This window comes from Diceros bicornis, chromosome 26 (genome assembly GCF_020826845.1).
Source record: "Diceros bicornis minor isolate mBicDic1 chromosome 26, mDicBic1.mat.cur, whole genome shotgun sequence".
In the NCBI taxonomy this organism is placed as follows: domain Eukaryota; kingdom Metazoa; phylum Chordata; class Mammalia; order Perissodactyla; family Rhinocerotidae; genus Diceros; species Diceros bicornis.
This window is the reverse complement of record NC_080765.1, coordinates 29,681,102-29,698,564: the sequence shown is the minus strand read 5'-3', so window position 1 is coordinate 29,698,564 and position 17,463 is coordinate 29,681,102. Positions and strand designations below refer to the sequence as shown.

At 39.1% G+C, this 17,463-nt stretch overlaps 1 protein-coding gene across 1 annotated transcript; it reads left to right on the top strand.

The window, feature by feature from the left end:
* The first annotated feature begins 2,244 nt into the window (after positions 1 to 2,244).
* Positions 2,245 to 10,164, top strand: THUMPD1 (THUMP domain containing 1). Its single transcript, XM_058569886.1, is given in 6 exon segments — positions 2,245 to 2,334; positions 2,336 to 2,462; positions 3,768 to 3,942; positions 5,146 to 5,311; positions 5,313 to 5,389; positions 5,817 to 10,164. Coding segments are annotated over 6 exon segments (1,044 nt in total). The 5' UTR covers positions 2,245 to 2,257; the 3' UTR covers positions 6,239 to 10,164.
* The last annotated feature ends 7,299 nt before the right edge of the window (positions 10,165 to 17,463 follow it).

Genomic DNA, 17,463 nt, shown 5'->3' with positions numbered 1-17,463 from the left:
TTGCCACTTCTGCTACTTCTGGAGTGGATGCAAAGCTGCTGATACTGGATTCAGGATGGTGCTGCTATTGGTGGGATGAATTCTAAGCAGGTGCTACTTCTTTACACATTTGCTCCTAATTCTCAGTCCCAGACAGGAGCATCTAATGATGAAGCTGAGGTGATGTGCTCACATCACAGGGTGGGAAGAAGGGATACCTGACATTTTAAGCTTCTATGGTGTAAGGTGGGGCCCTGTCTTCCACTCAGACTCATCCAATGATGGATTCCCACCTCCCCCAAAGGATGGGGGTTCATTTGTTGAGCAAACAAGAACAACAAATGTTAACAATTTAGACCAAAACTATAGAGAAAGTTGTCATAAGTGGTCATGATATGTATTCTACCCCAGTCTTCCATTGCTGGTGATATAATCTGGTTATTTCTGTGCCTTCACCCCCTAGAATAATGGTATTAAATAAAGACGTTTTGGAAAACACTTCCTCATGTATCTCATTTCTTACGAAATCACTTCCATAGTTGGCCAGAAGGGTCACCCTGAAAGGGAAATGAATGTTTTCCATTTGTCCTACTCTTCAGTGTGGAACAGGACAGTTAACACCTTATTATCAGGAACTCTAGGCTTAATATTAGTGATTTAAGCAAAAGAATCTAAGGGAGGATAAGGTTATGCAAAGAATATCTATATATATATTTACATGACATATATAATGAAGGAAAAAAACAGGTAACCGTAAAGTTCAGCATCAGACTAATTACTTTTTCTCCTCTTAATATTTTGTTCCTTCATACATAACAATTAAATCTCAGAATGTGAGACTAAAATATCTAGGTCAGTAAAATGCACAGTATTCCTGCATTTGCTCACCAAAAGCAGTACACTGTCAAAGGTGTACCCCCGAGACAAGGGATTTATAAAGGTCAAGTTGATTTCTAACTGCGTGAAGTAAAGGAGCTGGATTCCTGACTTCAGGGTATGGGGAATATTATGATGTTAACTCTGAGGGGATTGCTTACATATTCAGACTAACCAGTGGGTTCTTAAACATTTTGGGGACAGGTATGAAGGAAAGAAAATGGCAAGGTATATATACTTCCTTGGAGAAAAGATGAATATTTTCCCTTACTGTTAGTGAAAATTCTTTGAGATGTATATGGAGTTCTAGACTGTTATTTCATATCAGCATTACTTTTTCATGGGAGTCACAAGAATGGGTATCTGACTGATGCAGGCCTCACAATAAATAAGAGGTTCTGTATTCCTGACTTCCTACTACAATCCATGCCACATTTTGGGGTCACTGGACTAGCTAATCCTTCCTAGGGCAACAAACGAAACTCTGTTTTGGCTCTACATGATTTTGTTCAGAAGTGAAGAATGTGATTTCCTTCCAATTATTGGAAGAATAATTCACTAAAATGTCACTATCACTTGTTATGACATCAGTGTCAAACAAAAGTGTGTAAAGAAATTGATATGGACAATATTTTTGGTATTAATATAAACATATTTTCCAAGTTAAAATGTCCCCCTGGTGACAACTTAATGTTAAGAAGTTTGGCCCAGTTTCCCTTAATTTTGTATTTCTCATTCTGATAATCAGGTCTCTGACTTCAATGAGTTCCTTGTACTTCATGTCTTGTTTTCCTTTGTACCTTTGGGGGTCCTGCAACAGTAATAGTAAAAGAAAGTCTATTGAATATGCACATTTCAATAGGAGCAAAAATTAGGAGGGTGGTTTGGAAGGCCCCACTAACTTCTAAGAAACCTTTGCCTACAAGGGCAACGTGAGTATGAAGTGTCTTGCTTTGCCAACGGTCTCAACCTTAGTATTCAGGACAATAACTAGCACACAGGTGCTTAATAAATATTAACTGAACGGATCTATGAATATGAATAAGTAAACAAACCGGTTCTTTGCGAGCAATGTCTATACCCACTTGGAGACCAGCATGTAAGCTTACAGGCCGGCTCCCTCCAAGCTCACTTTCCAAGGAAACCCACTCTTCCGGTGGTGACGTGAAAGAAACGCCTGTCAATCCTCGCGAGGGGCGGGGCAGCGGCGGGCCTCACACTTCCTCTCCACAGACAGCCTCCGACAGGCTTTAGGACCGGCGCAGCACGGAAGGAAGCTGGGAGGCGGGGCCAGGGGAGGAGGTCGCGCACGTCTGATGTCACCAGCCGGCGCCCTCAGAGGTGAGGACGCTGAGAGCCGTGGAGGAACACATTTTTTCGCCAGCGTCAGGTGTCGTGCACCATGGCGACCTCCGTCCAGCAGCCGCCTCAATCTGGCGGCGGGAAGTGCAAAGGCAGCGCTCAGTGCGTGCCGGCGGCGGCCCCGGCAACTGGAACCCGGGCCAGAGGGCCTTCTCATCACCTGCAACATGAACGAGCGCAGGTGCGTGGAGGAGGCCTACAGCCTGCTCAACGAGTACGCAGACGACGTGTACGGTCCGGAAAAGGTACAGGCTCGGGCGGGCAGGGCCGTTAGGGCTCTGAGGAAGGAGGGAAGGCGGGAAGGCCGGCTGCCTGTATACGCATGCGTGAGTTTTGTCGCGAGCGTGGCGGGGAAGGGGCGTGGCTTCCCCGCTTCCCGCCCCCTCGCGTCGTGAAATGCTTGCACCTTGGGCTTTTGTCCGCATCGTTAATCATGGTGGCTCTCCTTTCTAGATTGCTTCCTGCGGCTCAGGCCTTGTGTTTCTGAAGCTGTTTCAGAAGCATTTACTCCTCACGATATCCTTGTGACGTAATGTTCACGAGGACACTGAGGCTCGAGTAGGTGATGTAGGTGGTGCAAGTTCACACGGGCAAACCTCATTCCTCGTGGTTTTTGCCGTGTCTTAACCGCCATGTGCGCACCGTGGCGGTGATAATGTGTTGGTCCTAAGCAGTATCTCTGGAATAGATACTGAGTTTAGTATTAGTGCTAGTTATGTGTCAAATGCACGTATAAATACATTTTAACAGGTAGAAACTTTTGTACCAATATCACCTAAATTCTAATTGTCCCCTCACAGTTTGGAAATCATTATTTTCTTGGTTTAGGATCTGGACACGAACACTCCAAGGAATTAAATGCAGGAGGATGGTCCTGAGGGGATCTGAATTCAGGTACTGTCATTTACTTGCGCTGGGATTTGGGCACTAAATCTGATTCTGCTGAGCTAGATAAAGAAGAGAACAATGATAGTGTTTCTTAAGGTTAGCTAAAAGGTTGCTTATGTACATAAAATAGATCTTGGTATATAATAAAGGCTGCGTAATGTGTATAGTTGTATTAGTGCCTGATTGGCAGCTCTGTTGGTGAGGCAGAGAAGTGGACCACATGTGCATGTCCTTTCTACATTGCTACCTTGAGTGAGTTTTTGAACTGTTTCTGTTCCCTGTTCCTTAGTAGAACAAGAGTAAGAGTTTCTAATTCCATAACTATTTGGTCTAATCTCACCAAGAAGAGAGTATCATATCAGGCACTAAGATATCTAGTGACGGGATTAAGGTCCACCCTGAAATTCATCGGGTGAGCGCATTGTCCTCTGTCTCAGACTGTCAAGATGCTTTTGAAAACATTTTAAAATTATGTGTACCATAGTCTGAGGGAACTCCCTTCTTCCTCTGAATTTTGGAGGGAGTGATGTCTCAGCCTCTTAATGAATAGCTTTATTGTTGATGTTGAACCATCCGTCATTGGGGATTTCACGTAAGTAGTTAATTATAGCTTTTAACATGAGCTGTTGTGGCGTTTCTGCTTATTAATTTTATGCAAACAGTTTACAGGCAAGGATCAGCAGCCCTCTGGAAGTGAGGGAGATGACGATGATGTGGAGGCTGCTTTGAAGAAAGAAGTTGGTGACCTTAAGGCATCTACAGAGATGAGGCGAAGAAGATTCCAGTCAGTGGAGAGTGGAGTAAATAATGTAGTCTTCATCAGGACACTTGGCATAGGTGTGTCTGACTACTACGCCTTAAGATTATCAGTCCTGGGCTGGCCCCGTGGCTTAGTGGTTAAGTGCGTGCGCTCTGCTGCTGGCGGCCCGGGTTCGCGTCTGGGCGCGCACCGATGCACCGCTTCTCCGGCCATGCTGAGGCCACGTCCCATGTACAGCAACTAGAAGGATGTGCATCTATGACATACAACTATCTACTGGGGCTTTGAGGGAAAAAAATAAATTTAAAAAAAAATTATAAAAAAAAGATTATCGGTCCTATAATGTCTGGGCATCTCCCTGTTTCAGAGAACACTGCCTACAAAATAGCTTCATGGTCATGGCTCAGTTAATCACTTGATTGCATCCTGTTTGTACTGTGTTAGCCCTAGGCATATGGAGAGGTGGAATGGGGTGGTGGACGTAGCATTGGCTTAGGAGTGGAAACTTGGCTCTGCTGCTTTCTTTGTATGTAACTTTAGGCAAAACAAGAGTACATGTTCTGTCTAAAAGGAGCAGCTGCTACTCAGCTCCAGCCATTTGGGAATGTAGTTCTGGTAGGGCCAGATCTTCTGGTTTTTCAGAAGTTGGAAATCTGGAGAAGTTTCTAGATTTTTAACTGTGGTTAAATACTTTAAAAGTATTGCAAACACTGAGCAGCCCAAAATAGACTTGTGTGTAATCAGGATGTGGCCTAAGAACTGTATCATGATCTTGTGCAATTCATGGTTCTGGAGCTCCTCCAAGGTCTGGGGTCTAGACTTCTGTACAACTCTAGCTAATGGATTAATGAAATCTTTTTAAGTGACTTGCAGATTTCTGTTTCGTTTTTGTAAAAAAAAATGTGTACTATTTAATGTTTGTTACTTTGACAGTTGCTATTGTTATAGGAAAACAGCAGTATGTTGGTGGTGCTGGATAAATGAGACATTACAGAAATGTTAATTCCAGTGTCTTCGTGAACAATTGTTTTTCATGAAAGCAGTAATAATGCTGCAGAGTTAAAATATTAGATACAGTGTTAATACATAGTAGGCACTGAAGAAATATTAGGTGGAAAAAAATGGTTGGTTAGACTTATTGAAAATTCATTATGATAATTCTACTCTGTCAATTTATGTCACTGCCAATGAAAATTCACTTTAGAGAGTTTGAAGAGTCTTTAAAATGTCTGAGAACTTATATTCTTACTTGTTTGCTCTGTGCTGACTTTTTCTCTTAGAACCTGAGAAATTGGTACATCGTATTCTGCAGGATATGTACAAAACCAAGAAGACGACGACGACGGGTTATTCTACGAATGTTACCCTTTCAGGCACACGCAGGGCTATCTTAGAAGATGTGAAGAAATATGCAGAAACATTTTTGGAACCCCGGTTTAAAGATCTAAAAAGGGACATTTCAGGTTGTATACAGATCTAGAAATAACAGTCACATGAATAGAGAAATTATCAAAGAATTGGCAGGTATATTTCTCTTAGTGATTTTACATTGGTGTGCAATGGTAAATACTTGTTTTTAAGAATTTTTTTTTAAAGATATAAGGCCTACATTTTCAAATGTAGAACAAGTATATTAAAATGTCCTTAAAATAATATCCAACCTAACTGATTTCAATATGTTGGATATGAGATTATCTGGTAGTTAGATAATAAGTCTTTTCCAAATCAAGACTGAATTTTCTTTGGGGAAAAAAAAATACTCTTATTAAATGTTTCAGGATTTCATTTGTATTTATTTAGAGAAAAAGTTCAGGGAGTTTGACTGAGGTCCATGTAGTAGCCTAGTATATATACTGTTTAACAAGTCCCAAACAGAAAGAGATGAAAGATTGCTTTTGTGTATATCAAGCTTCATGTATCCTTCTCAGACTGTGTCTCTATTCTGTTACAGGAATAGTAAACAGCGTCAATTCAGAAAATAAAGTGGATCTTACCAATCCACAGTACTAAGTGGTAGTAGAAATCATTAAAACTGTCTGTTGCCCAACTGTTGTGTAAGATTATATGTTGTTCAGAAAATATCATCTCCAGGAGGTGGTGAAGAGTACTAAGGACCCGTTACAGCTTAACCCAAAGCAGGCAGCACAAGCAGGAAATGAGAAAGAAGCTAAATTGGGGTCTGGTGACACATCAAATCAAAATGACCCAGCAGAAGGAACAAATAATCAGCAGGTGGTACCAGAAAATAGTGGGGAGCTGGAGCAGACAAAACCAATATCTGAGACTCAGGTGGTGAATGAGGGAGGAGCTAAGCCTGAACTTGCAAGTCAAGTCACAGAAGGATCTGAGTCAAATGAAAATGACATCTCATAGGAAAAAAAAAAATCATCTGGTGTTAGAAGTTGATTTCTCAACTGGGGTTCTGTGAGATGTTGCTGGGATTCCATATAAAGTGGTGATTGAAAATATTTCTGAACTTTGTGTGCTGCATAATGCTGTGCTCACAGTAGTGAACGATGATTGAGCAGCTCTAACAATTTTGTTAGGGATCTTTTCTGTGCTGTGTGGCAGTGTGCAGTAGACTCACGTGCATTTGAGTGAGCTAGGAGAAGCTGTGGATAATTGGTGACACTTGCACAGAGGGGAGAGTGGTAGGAGGATGATGGCCTGTCCCTCGTGACTACCTCCCCAGCCTCCCTTTCTGCACTGCCAACTGACTTAATGCGAGCAAACAAGCTCTGTGCGAGATATACCCAGAGGAAAATTTTCGTTCTAAGGAAAGAATGGTTATGTGTTGCAACTCAGCTGTCCCCTGCCTCTTTGTTGTAAATATTGCAAAAACATGGGTCGTATAGATTAGAAGTGAATTGTTTTGTGAAGTGTTTATACTTTTTGTGATTTTCTTGTTTAGTTATCATGCCTGTTTTTATGTTTTATTAACATTTGTTTGTTACAAACAGATCTGACGGTCCAGTGCTGTAGTTTGTGAAGACAAGGTGTGAGATAGAAGAGAAGCATTTTAGGTATAGAACTACAGATATTTCTGATAAGGTTAGTGATGAAGAATTACAGTATTCTGAGTTACTATGGTATACTAGTGCTACCAGGGACACAAATTCCTTGTTTACAATGAAAGCTACTTCTCAGTGGTTTTATATAGATTTATAATCCAACCTGTTTTGTTCCATTGCACATCGTCTGTGGAAATCAATGTACAAGCCTAGCATTTGCTCCAGCAATTTTAAGTATAAATCATAGCTATTTGATAAGTAAAGGTGTTGATTATTTTAGATGACTTTTGGAATATCAAAACAGTGAAGCTTTTGTTCAGAAAAATCACATTCGGTGAAAAGGTGTAGGAAGCAAATTATTTAGTAGCAGAACTTATTCCAGAAAAGAAAAATTCACCTAGTTGGTAAGAATCTAATAATACCAATATTAAAATGCTAGGGCAAGAAACAGTACACAAAATTGAAAAAACTTTACTCTCAATTTAATAAATTGACTTATGTCACATGATGCTAAAGAAGTTTTGTGTAATTAACTGAAAAGCAACAGCTTCTCTGTCTGGGTTGATGAGTCAACATATTTCCCAGATATTTGTGATGCTCTATAGCATTTGTAGGATTTGTAAATGATGCTGAAATTCAAGAAAACTTTTTCTGCTCCTAGAGGTGCCTCCCCGAAACAAAGCCCAATATAAATTTCTCCTGCGTATTTGAAAACCAAAGATTTGTCATCTCTACTCCTGCTGCCCCATCAGTGGTTTGTTCCATGACAAGTTTTGCCTCATTTTAATAAAAGAAAATCCTGATGTTGATGTTACAGCACACTGCTTTCTTCACAGAGAGGTGCTGATATAAAAAACTTGGAGATGAAATGAAGAAAGTTCTCAATGCTACAAAAATGGTTAACTTTATTAAAGACCTGTTTATGCAAGAACATTTTTAAAAACCCAGAAACCAAAACCTGAAGAAAGAACACCTAAATCTACATAGAGAAATCCAGTGGCTTATCAGAGGAAGAGTTCTCAGCAGGATATTCGAGTTGAAAGGTGAATTGTCAGAGTGTTACGAAGAAAATACTAGGCCAGATTTTGCTGAATGCTTTGAAGATGAAGCATGGCTACAGAAACTAGTCTGTTTAGCAAACATTTTTGTATGAACAAGTTTCTGCAAGGTCCTGGAGACACTATCTTTTCTTAAGTAACGGAATTCTTAGAGGAAGCAGAAACTGAGTCTTTCGAACAATCATGTTGCCAAAGGAACTCTTGAAATCAAGGTTCCACAGCCACTTGGGCTTCAGAATGAAGAAAGACAGCAACAAATCTCAAGCCTTACTAAAACTCTCCTTGAAGAGCTGCAAAACCAAATTAAAAAGCATTTCCCCTTCTTTTCCCAACTGGTGTATGACTGGATGAGGGATCGTTTTTCTAAATCTTCTCAGCCTGAGATTGTCTTTGTGAGAAGAGAAAGAACTCTGAGTCCTAGTCTGATAGTTCTGGATTTCTGTGCAATAAGAGTATCCTTCAACTTAGTGCTCACACTCACATGCCTTGAGGGTTCCCTTAATTTGCAAGTTTTTTCAAAGGTTCCTCCAAGGTAAAACTACTGAAAAAAGCTGGAAGAGAGAGACACAGAAGAGAGCTGCAAAATAAGATGTCCAGATTCGGAATATTAAGGGGCTGTGAAATTAGCTTTTGGAGATGGGTTTATATTTAAGTTTTAGAAAGTTTGGAAGTCTTATAAATGATTATAAATATAGCCTGCTCCAATGTCTATGTTTATTTAATGGCTAGTGAACATGGGCGTATATTTTTATCCTCCTAGTTAGTGGTCCTGATTGGTAAACCAGACTGTAAGGATTTGGGAGGGGCAAAGAGAATAGACAGGGCCTTGCTAATGCAGATGAGACTGCAACTTTTTTATGTATCTTTAGATATGTAGAAAGTTAACTCTTAATAGGTTGAAGTCATCTTGAAAGGGTGATAAAAGCATTTTAAGTGTGATTTGGAGGATAGGCTTTTGGTGCCTTCATCAGACTTTTCCAAGACAAAAATGCTTTTATTTTGATAGTGCAAGACTCTGGGACTCTGGGAATAAAATTGGCCATGTGCTTACAGAACATACAACTCTGTGGAATTTGGTTTCTTTTACTTTATGAAAGCTGCTATTCCACAGAAAGATTTTGATTTACTAATTTGTTTTTAACCCCTGTTTGTGTTTATTGGTATTTGGTAGGACCTGAGTGTGATAAAAGCTGGTTTTCCCCAGCTGTCAAATATACTGTGTTCTGTTGGAATCTGAATTGATTGATTGAAAGCTTTGTTTTCAGGTTTACCAAGTGTTTATTGTCACTGACAGTTGAGCATGTTATTTTATAAATGATGAGATTCCAAGGTGGGAATTGAGTGCTTTTTTGCTTCTTTTCATTTTTATTTTAAAAAATTGTGAAATGGGAACCCTAATTCACTGCTGGTGGAAATGCAAACTGGTGTAGCCTCTATGGAAAACAGTATGGAGATTCCTCAAAAAATTAAAAATAGGAATACCTTATGATCTAGCTATCCCACTACTGGGTATCTACCCAACGAACCTGAAATCAACAATCCAAAGAGGCTTATGCACCCCTGTGTTCATTGCAGCATTATTCACTATAGCCAAGACATGGAAGCAACCCAAGTGTCCCTTGACTGATGATTGGATCAAGAAGATGTGGTATATATATACCATGGAATACTACTCAGCCATTAAAAAAGACAAAATCATCCCATTTGCAACAACATGGATGGATCTGGAGAGTATTATGTTAAGTGAAATAAGCCAGAAAGAGAAAGACAGAGCATGATTTCACTCATATGTGGAAGATAAACCAACACACGGACAGGTAGAACTGTTTTGTGGTTACCAGGGGCTAGGGGGGTGGAGGTAGGCGCAAGGGGTGGAGGGATGCACTTAGATGGTGACTGACAAACAATAATGTACAACAAAAATTTCATAATAAAAAGAAATTGTGTCAGTTAAAAAGCTCCAGTGTAGTGGTCTAGTGAACTTGTTTTGCTCTATGGGGGGAAGAATGTTAAAGTGGGTATTTTAAAACATGTTTCTCTAAGGATAAACATGATTTCTCAAAGTTATTTTTACTTGTATTTTGATTTTGGTATGGCCAGATATTCAGCTTCTTTTTCATAGTTCCTGATATTTTCAGAGAAATCAAAATAAATTTGTTCCCTAAAGATTGGTGTTCTGTGCTTTTTCTTTCTGCCTCTTAGTAAATCTCTTGCTTTACTATAAGTAGATGTATCAAAAGATGTTTCTCTATCAAATTATGTGTCAATAAAAGTCAGGTACATTGTCCTAAAAAGTAAAAATACAAAAAGTTTATTAATTGCTCTTGAATAATTAAATACTCTTAAGTAATCCAAGCTTAGGATATTTTACAGTGAATTGTTTCAAAATGAGGTATAATAATAACAGTAATTAAATTCACTAATTGGCTTTTGAATTGTTTATATTTTTCTTTTTTCTGCTGAGGAAATTAGCCTTGAGCTAACATCTGTTGCCAACCTTCCTCTCTTTGCTTGAGGAAGATTCTCCCTGAGCTAACATCCATGCCAGTCTTCCTCTATTTTGTATGTGGGTTGCTGCCACAGCATGACTGCCAACGAGTGATGTAGGTCCGCACCCCGGACCCAAACGCAGGCCACTGAAGCAGAGCATGCTGAACTTAACCACTAGGCCAGGGGACTGGCCTATATTTTTCATTTTAACATTAATATTTTAATCCACCTTAAAAGATTAGTAATATAAAGATGTTAAGGCAGAAGAAATTCTGTCTTGAACATTTCTCTTAGAATAGTTCTAATCTTTATTTGAAAGTAATTGGACACAAGATAATTTCATTGTCCACTGTGACCCTTGCTATGTTACACACTACAAGTCATTACAATCATTGCCTTTGTCAGTTTGGTCATCATAGCAATTTATTCCCAAATATTTTTATATTTTTCTTTTTTTTTGGTTAAGTACAAAACAAAAGATCAGTTGTTCAACAGGAAAAATCTTAAGCACTTTAAGAGAGTAGTCACTGAATTATCAGGAAGCCAGGACTAAAAGCCCTGTAACTACGTAATGCCACAGTTTTCTTATCAGGCTATGTTCCACCCCCTTCGTGCTCTCCTGAGATGTTGCGTTAGATTTTCCCAGCCATCGTCTTTGGGAATTTTTGAACAAAGTCCACCTAAGTATCAGAAAAACATTATGAGACACTTGATTCCATTTTGACTATCCCAGCTGTCAGTACAATAGGAGAGAGCTTTCATGAAATGGCCATTGAGTTTCAGAGTCTGGGGCTTGGCTTAGCCTAAGCTTATTGAATTTCTTGGACACCAGAAACTGTTCTGTTTATACAGTAAAGAGGGCAGTGGAGCTCCATCATAGGAGATTTTAGTGCAAATTCACCTCTATGCTTTGCCAGAAGACTAATCCTTTTACTCCATTGCTTTTCCCCAGTTCAAACCAGTCCTAGGCCTCTACTGCCCCAGGGAAATAGCGGCCACAGCTAAATGCCAAGAGAAACAGCAAGTTGATTCTTGGCTTTTGAGCTTTTATGAGCTGAATCCTGGTGGTTCTGGGGGAGATTTTTTAGAGATAATTTTGATTATATACAAATTTCCCCTATGCCTTGACAGTAAAATTCTCTCTTTGTTCCCCTCCTCAAGATAAGACTACTGTATTTTATTATTATTATTTTTTGTGCGAGGAAGATGAGCCCTGAGCTAACATCTGCCAATCCTCTTTTTGCTGAGGAAGACTGGCCGTGGGCTAACATCCATGCCCATCTTCCTCCACTTTATATGGGACGCCGCCACAGCATGGCTTGCCAAGCGGTGTGTCGGTGCGTGCCCGGGATCCGAACTAGCGAACCCTGGGCCGCTGCAGCGGAGCGCGCACACTTAATCGCTTGCACCACCGGGCCGGCCCCTAGAGACTACTGTATTTTAAAATGTCCTCAAATAACCGTTCTGAAAAACAACTTGTCATTGATTTAGTGAATTTAATGGAGAAAATGTTAACTAGTTCTTAGGTTGAAATTAACTGCTTTTTGACTAAAATGGTGCCAGTTGAAATGGAATCCTGACAAAGCATCAGTCAACATCAACAGGAAAGGACTAGAAGGAAATTGCAGTGCCATCTCTTGAGTCTTCATATAGAATTATTCTTAAATCCCTTTGAAGAAGGTTTCAGGAAAGATTTCACAGTTTCTTTGGATAATATCTTCTTTCTGAGCCTTAAATTCAGTCACTTGATACTTAAGGGCATGTACTATGGATTTATAAGGGTATATGGCCCAAGAGTACTATGATTGATGGATCAGGTGCTGTCTTTAAAAACAATTGGCCATGATCTTTTTTCCTTATATGGAATAGGACTGATTAGTCCAAGAAGGATCCTTAGTAGTTAGTTACTCAGTATTGCAGAGTTGATCAAAACTTGCAGTTTATCAAGCATTTGTAGTGTCCTAGTATAAAATATTTTAAAGCAAAATTTTTAGGGCTAAACAAGTTGAAATAGGTGTCTTCTACTTGTATATAATGAGTTACTATAAAGTCAAAAGCTAATAAAATCTATATGCTTAGACCCTTGTTTGGTAACACACATTTTAACATTTGAGCAAAATACTTGCCTTTCTTGGATATTTATAAGTTGCAGTTGATTTTTTCACATGATCCTGAAGTTCAAGAGTTAATTTCTCTAGGTTGGATGATTTAAAGAGTGCAGATAAGACAACAAAAGCTTTCACTGCATGCAGGAGAAAGGTCAATTTATGTTGATATGTTTGTTTTTCAGACATATCAAGAGTTCGGAACCAATGCTGAACACAGCTACTTTTTATTTGTTACTAGCAGCTTGAGTGATGAAGACAAGTGCCAGAGATTGCCTGTGAACAAAGCTTGGATACAACTCTAAAGTGAGGTTTTTAGATCTAATTAGCTTCATGAAGTCAGTTTCTCCATCAGATTTCTGTAATTTCTTACCAAGTTCAGTTTTATGATCAGAAAGTTTGTCAGAAACCTGTATTCCAGTGTAAATATCAGAGTCCTTTCCATGAATTTTTCTGAAGTTGAAACACTTTCTAAAAGCATTGGAGCAAAGAAATGTCTGTAAACAAGACCTCAAAATGGCAATTGACAAAGAAATTTGGTTAATTTTGTGACATACAACACTTTAAAATAATAATAACCAGAATTATGACTGACAACCAGGACAGATCAGAATTTCAGTAATATTATACAATTTTAAAACACCTATATCAATAACATTTACCCACATAATACCACCTAAGAAGGTTTTATCTTCACTTGTCTGAAAATGTTTTCCATGTAATTTCACGTACTGAATAAGCCTAATAAGTTTAGTATCTTCCTCCTTATAGGAAGAGAGCAAATTTCTTTGAGAAGTTCCAGGGCCCTTTGAAAATTCTCAAAGAAAAAAAAAGACTTTATTTAAGATATGAATTTTGGGGAGCTTGTCAAAAATATAAAGTCAAAGCAAACAGAGCATTAACAGTCCAAAAAGCCTTAATAGAGAGACCTCAGTCTTTTGAACACAGGAAATTATTTTAACAGTTTTTTTTTTTTGGTAGACTTACTCAAAGGTAAAGAAAAATCTTTTATAACCTCTTTATCAAGTTTAAGCAAATTATCCTTTTAAGAGAAATAAGACCAAATTATAATTTTGTACCAGCTTACTTTTGATATTAAAACTCATTTACTTAATTAAATTTATTTTAATCTTAGCCAACTTGACCATGCAAAAACTCTTTTTCCAGAATTCCTCTTCCACAAACCTTCTATAACTTTCTTTTTACATTCAGAATTTGTCCCATGTCTTTCTTTTCCCTTCTAGTACTTGAGGACAAATTTATCTTTCTTAATCAATCAAACAAAATATTTCCATTCTTTGTTTTTTCTTTATACATCTTATTTTCCTTGTACACAGACATATTTTTCTTAATTTTTAGTAGCTTCAATCACATATATTAATTAGAAATTTTAACCCTTATAGACTTTGACTTCTAAGTAAAAACTAAGTAAGCAGTTATAAACTTTTTTTTTTTTTACATTAGCATTTTGTGGATTGGAAAATTTATAAACACTTCATAACTTCTGGAAACATGTTACTTTATAGTACAATTTTTTAATAAAACGCATGTTTACCAATAGACCCAAAACACCTTTTAGATTTCCTGTAATGAAAAGCCAAATGTAGACAAACGTAAGTTTAGCAATCAATGTCTAATATCTTATCTTATTTGGAAATGATCTACTCAACTGAATTTTTATCATAAAATTTAGCAAAACTCTAAAGTTTTAAGTCACCAAAAAGAGTTTGGAAGCTGTAACCACCATAACACATAATTATTGTTTAAAGTTCATCCAACATTTATCTTTTTCACAACTATTTAGTTGTTCCCAATAATTATTTAGATTGCCTATAAGACTTCATAAGACATCAGATAAAATTAGCCATCATTTAAATTACTATTTTTGTTAACCAGTTCTGTAATAGAAATAACATCAGTTTTTTCCTACAAAATTTCATGTAAATTTTATCACCTCTTATACCTCTAAACATAGTTATCATTAAGATTTTTATCAATAGGTCTTGGTCTTCTAATTTTGGACCAGGGAAGCATTCCCAGTCAGACATTTTAAAACATACTCAGGCAAAGTTGATGTAACCTCTTTATATAAAATTAGCTTAAACATTCTAACCTTTATAATCTTATCAACACTTACACTTTTACATGTTCTCAATTCAATTGTAACCTGAGTCAAGGTCTTAAGGCTAGTCAAATTTTTCCCTTCCTTTTTTTGGCCTTTTTTCTTAGGTACCAATTAAACAATTATGTGAGAGCTCTCAAAAAATTTTTTTTCCCCCAATTTAGAAGTTTTCCCAATTCAAAGGATCCGTCATCTGGCCATTGACGAGTAGGATCATCATTTGTATATTTATTCCAATAGTGACTCGAACCAATAAGCCTTTTTAAGGAAAGACCCGGAGGTAACTTTCTACGCTTGGAATAAATCTACTATGGACGCAAGAGGCGTCCCTGGTGAGGGCGCAGATGATGTAGCCCCCATGATCCACAGAATTCACTCCCAAAGATAGTCAGAGAAAGTAAAGAACTTTGTTGCACAGGCGGTAAGGATGGTGTCTCCGGTCTCCCACAATAGTGTGGGACGCCTCCAGTCACAGACCCGCTAGTCTGTGACACCGGGCGGGCGATACTGGAATGGGATTTTTCCAGCACTAACAAGCAACGAAGGTTAAGACGACAAAAGCCCTTATGGATTGGGCCCTTTATGACAAACTCCCCTGAGAGCTTGGCACAGCCGGACAAAGAGACAGTTCGGAACCCCAGTCTACTCGACTGGCCACCAAGGTGCACCCTGGTAAATGCACCTTCCGTATGGTGGAGACCAAGGAGAATATTCTCACTGGTCACAAAGCCAAGTTCTCAGGACACAGAACAAGACAGAGACTACTCTGGGAGGAAAAGGGATCAAGATCAAAACCAAGAGTACTCTACAAAATTTAAACCAAGAGTCACTAAAAGCCCAAGAAACTAGTTTCCCAAATATTTTCTCCTGCCAATCTAAATTTAGAAAGAGAAAAAATTCTCACCATTTCCTTCCGCCGGACTCCGCAGATAGAGATTCCGGGAGGCTGACGTGGTAAGAAGTCTTACCTTTTGCCGGCTTTCGTCAGGCGTTCCCATATCTCACCATCTGCAGTAGTCCAGGGAGAAGGCAGGTCTTCCAGCCAGAGAAGGCAACTTGCCAGCCAGTGTGGCTCCTGGCGACTACGCCAAAACTGTTGGGGGAAGAGGGAGAATCTCCCTCTGCCCTTTTCCTTAAGGTTCTTATGGCTGGCCAAATAATTAACAAGACAGGTTAGCAGGAGAAAATAATACCAAGTTTAATAACATGTATACATGGGAGAAAGCAGGGACACTGCGTTTCTTAACACAATAGCAGAAATTCTCATCTTAAATACCATGTTCAGCCAATGACAAAGGAGGATGTTGGGGGTGGGGGGAGTCAGTTACAGGAGATTACCACTAAAGCACAGTAAACAAGAGTAAGGTTATTATGCAGCTTTAAGGCCTCAACTTCCACACTGATAAGCCTCTAGAAATGAGGCCATCCCCCCCTTCCCAAAACAGAGAGGGAGATACCTTTACAAATGGAGATTTCCCTTATAAATGTAAATGATTGTCTGGCAACTCCTGGCAGGGCCATCTAGAGAATGTGGCCAGAGAGACAGAACTTCTGATAAGAGGGGCTTATTGGTGCCTTTCCTATTGTAACATTTACCCTACGTTATCTTTACAGCCATCATGATAGATCTGTTCCTGGAAGGAGCCACCATGTCAAATTCTTTAGGCAGTTAGTGGGGGAGGTCAAATGTCCCTAGAGAGAACAACCAAGGTAAAGAGATAGATTTCAGGGTGGCCAAATCTTGATCTCCCACACCACTTACTGCCACAGACCCCTACTGTTAGAAGTATGTAGTGGGGAACAAATGGCGGTTCTAGAGAACATGTGTTTTGAAAGGGGTTTGGGGAGGCCTGATGGATGAAGGGTTGTGTATGCTGGGAGATGAACTCTCAAGAAGGGTCAGTCTACCTCTACCTCTATCAAGGTTTTTCTTGCCTGATATTTTTTGCTTTTCTTTGTAATACTATTTAAAACCCACCAATTAGATAATTACTGAGGTTAGTAAGTATAGTTTAAATTATTAATTGTTCATACATTCTAATTGGTGTTTACTTCTGATATTCAGCTGATATCTGTTATATTGAGAGAATGAGAAGATGGTGGCAGGAGAAAAATATTTTGGAGAATGGAATCCCTTGAGTGCGGAGGTGGTACAGGAGGTATGAGTATGGGATCCATAGTGTCACTGCAGAGGGTCACTGGTATGTGAGCAGGGTACAGAAAGAGATGTGGGAAGATGCTGATAGGCAAACTGCTTTTGAAATTTTGCCACTTCCTGAGTCTGTAGGAAGCTTCCATGAGGAAAGGAAACCTCTCCCTTCCATACTGTATGGCTTCTTCCGAGAACTAAGGCTATTGCTGTCATTCCCTGAGTCATTCCTGTCATTCCCTGTCATTCTCTTTCATTGGGTCCTAATTAGGCTTGTGGGACTTGTTTGGAAACCTGGCCACAGTCTCCTGTTTGCATTGTTTCTGTGAGAAAATGTATTCTGAGTTCCATGACAATTGTACATACAGTAATGTCTGCTTTTGCTTATGCAATAGTTGATCCCCCCTTTTGAGTAACAGTACTCTGATTTTCTGATGGAGGATCACCCCACCTTCTCTCTGGTGGGGTTGACAGTCACTCCACCTCCAATAACGGGCCTGTGATCCAGGTCTGGCCAGTCAGCATATACCATTCCCTGGACCACATTGTTTAGAGATGTGATCTAAGATAGGCAAATGCAATTGTAGGAGCTGCTTGAAACTGTTGGAAAGGGAGCTGTCTCATTTCCTGGGGTTGTTCAGCTGTGTATGTCTCTAGTTGGTT